Source organism: Pseudoliparis swirei, chromosome 12, assembly GCF_029220125.1.
Source record: "Pseudoliparis swirei isolate HS2019 ecotype Mariana Trench chromosome 12, NWPU_hadal_v1, whole genome shotgun sequence".
Lineage (NCBI taxonomy): Eukaryota > Metazoa > Chordata > Actinopteri > Perciformes > Liparidae > Pseudoliparis > Pseudoliparis swirei.
In genome coordinates, this window is record NC_079399.1 from 6,046,398 (window position 1) to 6,055,409 (window position 9,012).

General features: G+C 39.2%; 1 protein-coding gene across 1 annotated transcript; it reads right to left on the bottom strand.

Moving 5' to 3' along the window:
• Window positions 1-1,272: 1,272 nt before the first annotated feature.
• il20ra (interleukin 20 receptor, alpha) lies at window positions 1,273-8,875 on the bottom strand. The gene is made up of 7 exons (XM_056428610.1): window positions 8,525-8,875; window positions 7,458-7,581; window positions 6,851-7,059; window positions 6,581-6,750; window positions 5,841-5,985; window positions 5,415-5,551; window positions 1,273-3,632 (listed from the first exon to the last, which is right to left on the bottom strand). The coding sequence occupies exons 1-7, from the start codon at window positions 8,571-8,573 to the stop codon at window positions 2,694-2,696; spliced, it is 1,773 nt and encodes a 590-aa protein (XP_056284585.1). The 5' UTR covers window positions 8,574-8,875; the 3' UTR covers window positions 1,273-2,693.
• Between the last annotated feature and the right edge of the window lie 137 nt (window positions 8,876-9,012).

A 9,012-nucleotide genomic window follows, 5' to 3' on the forward strand; every position in this document is an offset into this window, starting at 1 on the left:
GAAGTGCCCAACGGCTGGCAGTGTGCGACCCACCGAAGCCCCGCCCGGTGATGACGGAGCGGCGCAGGATGACGCCATGATGGACGGGCAGAGGAGCTGCGGGTTAACGGGAGTGCGTCACCCAGGGGCGTTTGTAGGACTAATTAACTGCAATACAGTCAAAGAAATCATATACAAATTATAACATAGACTCATGTTATCATTATGTCATACATGAATAGAAATCAATATTTTTCAACGAGGAAAAAAATGTTGTAAATATAAAAATGTTAATGAATAGTTCTGTATATTTGCATATATATTGTGGAACGGAAAGACTGTCTTACTGGCAAAGTTAAAAATATATATATTTTTTTGCATATGTCATTGTCCAAGTAAGACTTTTTTTTATCGAACTGCATTAATCTGAAATAAATTACATTTAAATAAATTGAACATAAATGAAGTGAACTGAAATTTATATAGAATTATATCTATCTAAATAAAATATATATATGAAGCCCTCTCAAAATAGGCCTAACGACGCCCCTGGCGTCACCTAAAGGGGCGTTGACGTTACTGAGCAAATAAAATAAATAAAATAAAATAAATAAATTGTTTATACACTGTATTTTTCTGTCGACAATTTCCTAAAACTCGTTAAATAAATCAATATATGTGATATAATCAACTAAATGTCGAAGCGACGCAGGATGATGCCATGATGGACTGGGAGGAATGGAAGAGCTACCGGTTAACGAGAGTGCGCCACCTAAAGGGACTTTGACGTTACTAAGCAAGGAAAATAAATAAAGTAAATTATAATAAATGTAAATACATTTAAATGAGTTTAAATAGATTTAAATGTAAATTATATTAAATGCTTGTAAATATTGAGCTGCAGCTGTGGTGCAATGACCCCCTGCTGGGGCTTAGTTTAAGAACCTATATGGCTCCGAACATGTTTTATACTGCATGTGGTTTTACATCACATTTGTAAATTCGAAAAAAACGTGTTTGTAATGAATGAAAATGAATTTGAACATGAGCAAGTGTCCTTGCTTATATTTTTTTACAGAAAACGTAATTATTGGTGTTCCCGATTTGACCAGCTGATGTCGCTATTACCTTGTTGCATCTTGTGGAGACAAAAATTATCCGTGTGTGAATATTTTGGATTAGATTCGTCCTGAGAACATGTAAAAGCTGATAAGGGTACAAACCTCTAGCGAGGAGAAAATGTTAAACTTTTATCAAATTATTAAAAGTTTATATAAAAGCAGAACAGCAAAGTTAACAAGTTCACTTTATTATAATTTACAATATGTATGGCTTGCAACATGCAAAACTATGAAAAACATATTATTAACTTCTTCCCCATGGTAAAACTATTTGATCAAAATGGATACATCTTCATAAACGGCATCAACCCCGTCACCGAGTTGTACATGAACCTAAAAGTACCCGTAGAGTTTTATAAATTCCCCGTACTGGAGCTTTAGGTTCATGCAGATTACCAGTAAACAGGAAGAGATTTTACAGTATTTCATTCTCCGAAAAGTTCCCAAATGAGACAATGAGAAAGCACAATGTCAGGAACTGCTGAGGGAAGACAGTCAAAGACAAAATTTCCTTCATATAATGTTTCGGTATACACCTTCATGTTTTCCTCCATTATTACATAATTAAATCATTTATGTAGCTTTCTTTCTGAATAACAAACAAAAAAATGCTAATGAAATGTGCTTTCATCACCTACATATTTTACACTTGTGTTAACGCTGTACAGAAGAATCAGTTGCGCAACTTATAGATGTGACAGCATTAACGGAAAAAAATCCTGTCAAGCATCTGAACACCTTGGCTCAAAACAAAAGAAAAAGTATCCTACAAAAACAGAAAAGATAGAAAATAATGTTTTTTTCTTTTTTTTAGGCCGCTTCATTATTTTTATAATCTCTACACTGAGTAGAAAAAGAATAAAGAGTAAATGCTGTAGTTTTGACTTCATATATAAACACATTAAATCACAAAGATAGATACTGTATTTTTCATTAGTATTTCCTTCATAAAACATATTCAGCAGTGATGGATTTGTATTAAAAGGGAATGCTGCACTCACAGACGGACACAGTGGGAAAATAATGACGTTATGATCCTGAGACTGAAACAGGGCCTGAAGCCTGAAAATACCCACAACTGCTACCGCTAGACAATATCAGGTAAATATGGACCTGTATGGTCACAGATTATCTTCATTAAACTTTGGTCCCATACATCAAGTCGTAATCTTTTTTTCACATTTTTCGTATTGCCACGAAATTACAGATTATCCGTCTCCAAAAAAAAAGAAAGAGGAAAAATACTTTGGATGTCTCGGTTATCCCGAATAACTGAATTGATTAGTGAGCTACAGTTTGCTCAAGACGCAGATAATTTCCTTCAGAGTCGATCGCAGTGTGACATTGATGAGTGTGATTTGTTTGTCAGATAAAGTCATGACATTAAAGCGGAAACATTCACATTAAAGTATTAAAGTAACCCAACTAAGTGCTCTTAAGAATATTTTACTAAATATTGCTTTCCATATATTAATTTGAATTTATTCAAAATAAAATTTCAAAAAATGGAAGTGTACATTTATAAGTGCAGAATAAGAGTTTTAAAATAATAATAATGTGGTATAATGGGGTAAATCTATTGATGAATATCATCTACTGGTCCATCGCGATGACCAAGTTCCATCTGGACAAAAGGTCATCCGCCTCCCACCCCGTTCCTCCACCTGCCTCCATCTCTCTCTGGGCCTCTGCCTTTTCCTCGGACCCTTGCCTGACAAACACATTTTCCAACCTCAACTCAACGACCTCCTCCTCTTCCTCTTCCTCCTTTCCCCCTTTCTCTCCCGGCATCAACCCGTCCATCTGCGGCAGCACGAGTTTCCCGGTCTCGGGATTCCAATCAATGCAAATATTTGCCTCCTCCTCATGATCACCGTCGTCTGTTCCGTGCTCCAATCTCATAACGCCGTAGTCATCGGGTAAGAAATCTGAGGGGTGCGAGTGGGAGGGAGGCGTGTCTGTGGTGCGCTGACTGGCATACGCTGAAAGAAGAGGCATCTCCTCATTTTCACATCTGTTCTCTGCACCTCCATCCATCTCCCTCTCCGTCGTCGGTAGATTTGAAGGCATTCGGAAGAGGCCACTTTGTTGGGTTGTGCTTATAAACAAACCTGGAAACTGTCTCTCCTCCTCCACCTCCTCCTCCTCCTCTCGCATGGTTGCCAGTAACGACGCCTGAGTTTGCGCCAGTAACCACGCCCTCTCTTGCGTAGGTGTGCTCATCTCTGCTCGCTTCTCGACGACGCACTCTTCTTCTTTCTCGTCCCTGTGTCCGGCGGCGGGTCTCTGGTCTTCCCCTCTCAGGTTATTCCCACCTCCTCCTCCGGGAGCGGTTTCGGGAGCAACTCCAACGAACACGTAGTCGACAGTCGGGTCATCCCAGGGCTCCTCGGGCCTCTGGGAGGCGTATCCCGGTGGGCCGGGGTCCGGTTTGACGGTTTTCGTGTGAACCTCCTTGATGATGGTGATGACGATGAGATTGGGGTTCTCAGGGGGAAACGTCAGAACGGGCGGATGAAAAGCAGTCGCCTCCTGGTGGTTGAGAGAGGAGGTACAGCGGCATTAAAAGTTTGACCTTTTAGCTTTTGAAACTTAAATAGAAAAACAACAAAACAGTACACACAAGAGTTACAATTGTGTGATATATGTGCCACATACTAATTAGACACAACAATTAAAAGCCACAAATGAGAGGAACACCCTGCTTGACGTGATGAAGGGCTGCAGCTCTCTCAGCACTTTTAAAAATAATCAAAGAAATTAGTTGAAAGCTGGTCAGCGCTGTACTCATTGAGAAAAATTATTCTGACTCATATTAATTGCTTTTAATGGTTATTATTACTTACTTTTAATAGTGTGTATTACTTACCTTTAATGGTTTTATTACTTGCTTTTAGTGGTGTGTATTACTTACTTTTAATAGTGTGTATTACTTACCTTTAATGGTTTTATTACTTGCTTTTAGTGGTGTGTATTACTTACTTTTAATAGTGTGTATTACTTACCTTTAATGGTTTTTATTACTTGATTTTAGTGGTGTGTATTACTTACTTTTAATGGTTTTTAATAATTACTTTTAAATAGTATGTTTTTATTCATTGTAACTTTGCACTGTGTGTATTATCCTGTACTATTTGTCATTGTTTATTACGTGTTATGCTGTAAGGTCTGTCAAGGGTCTACAGATGCAAATTAGCTGAAGCTGCACTCTGCTACAGACCATCACATGGTGACATTTATGTTTTAACTGTACATGGGCCTCCTTTAAATAAAGATAATAATTAAGAGATTAAAAGATACATACTCCCTAAATCACTGTATGCCACTTTGCCTATCACACACATTTTGTGTTCGACACTTCCAGCCTGGTGAAGGGTCCAGAGCCGCAGAGGACATGTTATCGCTGTGTGTCAGGACAAGTAAAGTCTTTGTGCCCTTTTAACCCTTTTCACACAAGTTTTCATGACATTAAAGTCCCAGTAAAAAGAAAATTAACTCATTCTGAGTGTTTGTACTGTGAGTGTTCGACAGTGAAACTGGATATCTGAGTGGTGCACAGTGACAAGAAGGATTTAAAGCAAATCCTCCGTGTTGGATTGAGCATCTAAAACAAAGGCGTGTTTAGTATGTCGCAACCTTGACAATCACAAAGTAGCCACGTCCTAAAGCTTCACCCAGCTTCACCGACTATTTTACTCTAAATGGGACGATAATTCACAAAGTAAACATCAAGCTCAAGGGAGGAGTGGGGTAGTTTAGTCATAGACTTCTATACATTGGGCTGATGTTTAGCATCGGAGGAGTGGCACTTCTGCATTGGCCTCATCAGAACTGTATGAGTACTAACAGAAGTGTTTTACAGGAAGAAAATATCATTTAATGTTGATATGTGTGAATCTCTGTGTTGCACATCTTGTTCGCAGTTGGCGATGTCTAAGAGTCTTTAAATGAGGATACTACGTATATTAATATTCTCACTATATTCCTTGTTTGTGCAGCCGTAAAGCATTATATTGTATAAACCTTGTATATGTAATCTTATCTCTGTTTTTAGGTTTGTTTTGTGACATCTGCCTTTCAGGACTACAGATGAAAAATAGCCTCTTGGCTAACTCTGGCACATTTACAGGAATGTTTTTCTTCAAAAATCTAAAAATACAAATAAAGTATCCATTTCCTTTAAACAGGTGCACAATAGGACCTGTGGAGGTGTTTAAAAAAAGGTTAAGAAGGCATTTTTCCTTTCAACTTGACTTTTAAGAGTACTTTATTGAAAAATAAAGTAGTTAAATTGCCAGCGTGTGTATGCTTTACCAGTATATATGGGCTCTTCTGTCCTTTCCCCATCAGGTAGCGATAGAGGAAGTAGCCAACCACCGCCAGCATACACATGCACACCGATGGAATAACAATACCCACAACCACGATCTGCAGCTGGCCAATCAAAGGGTCTGGAGGGAAATACAAACATAGATGTGCATACACGAAGTACGATGTGCACACCATATTTGAACTCTTTGAAAATAATCTAAAATGTACAGTTATCAAGCGAAAACCGACTTTTTTTAATGTCTTTTCAATTTGGAGGTGTACAAACTGATTCACCAACAATAAAAGTCTCACGCACAAACAATAATTTTATCCTTGGCTTCGGCACCATGTTGAGTCACATTCCTGTCTACCTGTCAAGAAGGGAGCAACATATTCTAATTGTCCCACATATGCACTTAATGGTTGTACCTTGAGGCGTGGTTATGCAGTGCCGTGCTGAGGACCGGCATTTGGCGGGCATGGACTGGAATCTGGACTTGGCGGAGAAGCAGTACTCTGTGTTGTACTCCATCAGTCGATACGTGTACGAATTGGAGACCACTGGGACGTGGAGCTACAGACACACAGATGATTGGTTTAACAGCCTGTCTGTGCCGGAGGGCGGGACAACCTTCATATATACACACTACCCTTCAAAAGTTTGGGGTCACTCAGAAAAAGAAAAAGAAACTTAGAAATGTCCTTATTTTTCAAAGAAAAGCCAAGTTTTTTTCAATGAAGATAACATTAAATTAATCAGAAATACACTCTCTACATTGTTTGTGTGCTAAATGACTATTCTAGGTGGAAATGTCTGGTTTTTAATGAAATCTCTACATAGGTGTATGGAGGTCCATCTCCAGTGTTCTAATGGTACATTGTGTTATCGCCTTAGAAGACTAACGGAGGGGTAGAAAACCCTTTAAAGCCTTTTTATGTTAGCACAGCTGAAAACAGTTGTGCTGGTGAGAGAAGCTATAAAACTATAAAAAGTTTGAAGAACAAAATTAATATTTATAATAAAAATCATTATTTCTAACCTTGTCTCAACTATATTCTCTATTCATTTTGCAATTCATTTTATAAATAAAAGTGTGAGTTTTCATGGAAAACACAAAATTGTCTGGGTGACCCCAAACTTTTGAACGGTAGTGTATATTTGTACTCACTGTGGTGCCGCGATTTTCAATGGAGAGGTTGTAGGTCATCTGGGGGTATAGTGTTGCCATGGAAATCGCTGGGGAGTGGTTATCAGGCTGATATCTCATTGGTCCCATCAGAGTGATGATGGCGTTGTTGTCCTCTATTTCCACAGAGACCAGTGGAGGCCCAAAACTAGCTGTGCAGATAGGGCAATACATATTTAATTTGAGGTCAGTTAAAAAAAATATTGATTGCATCATTGTGTCATTTTCAGACAGAATTTCACTTTTACTTACTGTCCGTCTTTGGATCGAATCTCCAGCGCGTCAAGGCCCACGCGGAGACCGCTCTCCGGCTCACGGCGCGGACCCTGGCGTAGTATCCCTCCTCCGGGTCCCACGTCTCATCGCTCAGATCACACCGGCTCCGCACTATCTTGGTACACCGGCGCACCGCCCTCCAGTTCTCTCTGCTGCCCTTGCTGCCCTCGACACTGTCCCCGTAGCTGGGGGAAGACAGAGCAGGCCCACAGAGATCAGACGATGACTGAGTCCAATACATACAAAGGGAGTGAGTTTAAATCACGTCGGTTTCCTTGTGCATGTCCCCCCTTCAAGCGAAGAGCTTCAGCTTACACACACGAGTCATTCGTTAGATCTAGTTACTTTTTTTCTTTTGTCTTCGTCTCTTTTATCTGCTTCTTTTTGTCTGTAAATTCCCTTGAGACTTCTTGAAGGTCGGCGTATATGAAGATATTGATTTAATGTTTAACCAGGTAGTCCAACGTAGTTACTGTAATGGGCCAGCGAGGAAATAACTTAAAGTATAAGCAGCTTGAAGACAATACATGTGTTCTCAGGGCCACTTCGGTTAAATAAACAACATTTTCTTTACTTTACTTACATGGCATACTCCACTTTAAAGTGCGTGTCATCCGGTGTGCCACTTCCTGGGAACCATTGCAGCTCATTCCACAGATTGACTGAAGAGAAAGTCACATTGATTGGGCTGGGGGGAAAGCGGGAGACTGAGGAGAAAAGGGTTGAGAATGATAAGAGACACATATGGACTTGTGTTTGTCATCAGAATATTTCCAGTTTCCAGGCAGACTTCCTTTTGTATTGACAGTATGATAAAAGTACTTGTTAATACCTCATATTGTTGTGCTGTGATATTATTTGCTTCTTATGAAACACAATAAAATATGAAGGCGTAAGTTCATCAATGCCTTGGAACCTTTGTGCATATTACATGTTAATTAGTTATATAGTTATCATTAAAGATAATGTTTATTTAATATTGACCAATTAATTCTTCATTATTGTATCACTTGTGTAACTATGGCAATCCTGCAGGGGCTTTAAAGGCACCATAAATTAATATGTGTCTTAATAATATTTGCGTAATATTTCCAATTCAGGATATGTAACACTTTGTGTTAAGGTAGCCCTCATCAAACATCTCCTGAGCCCTAAATCATATTTTCTATTTTCAGCTAAGTCAACGATTTATTGAATCTGCACATTTCACTTGATGCCATATTCAAAGCAATACTTCATATAACTTGATCTGCTACTTATTGTTATAAAAATGTCAATAATTGTTAAAGAGTGGATAGGAGAAAACAAATATCAGATTCATAATGCTAGTTTTATACCTGGCAGTCTGGCACCACAAATTAATTAGTTACTTAATAATATGTGCGTAATGTTTCCAATGCAGGATATGAAACACTTTGTGTTAAGATAGCCCTTTGAATTGGGTACACATCAAACATCTCCTGGGCCCTAAATCATATCTTCTCTTTTCAGCTCAGTCAATGATTGATTGAATCTGCACATTTCACTTGGTGCCATATTCAAAGTAACACTTCATATAACTTGAGCTGCTACTTATCGTTATAAAAACGTAAATAATTGTTCAGGAGAAAACAACTAAAGGACTCATAATCCTCATTTAAAAAAGCATACCTGTACAGTGCAGAGCTCCCAGGTTCAGAAAGAATAACACCGTCCACATGGCTGTGAGGAGCGCTCATATTTTCACAAGTTCCCCAGAAACATCTCCGCTCCGCCGCCTTTAGGGCTCCGGGGGCTGGGTCCCCCTCCTGTCCGTGACCCGATGTGTCCCCGCACGATCACAATGAATCAGCTTCAACAAACAAAACTCAAAGAGCGGATTAAGTCTGAATAGCTGAATGTTATCCCTCAGCGACAGCTATGAACTCCTTGCAATGCGTCGAGCTTCCGTGTGTGAAAAGGAATGTGACCTGACTCGTTTGTGCACATTACACCTGTGCAACGTGACCGTGTAAGTGTGTCATAGTGCTCGTTGCCTAGTACCTGTATGTACAACTAGCAATACATTCAACACTTCTGAAAAATAATCGTTAAAATATTTCTTAGTCGCTTTGTTAAGGCAAAGTAATCCATACTTTAAACAGGGCTGATACGTTTGA

What these genes read in the sequence shown, in the direction of transcription:
- il20ra (XM_056428610.1), bottom strand. Translation starts at nt 8,573, where the DNA reads ATGTGGACGGTGTTATTCTTTCTGAACCTGGGAGCTCTGCACTGTACA. An exon ending in GGGAGCTCTGCACTGTACAG is followed by an intron (nt 7,582 to 8,524) that starts GTATGCTTTTTT and finishes TTTTCTCCTCAG; the next exon opens with TCTCCCGCTTTCCCCCCAGC. An exon ending in TTGAAAATCGCGGCACCACA is followed by an intron (nt 5,986 to 6,580) that starts GTGAGTACAAAT and finishes GTGTGTCTGTAG; the next exon opens with CTCCACGTCCCAGTGGTCTC.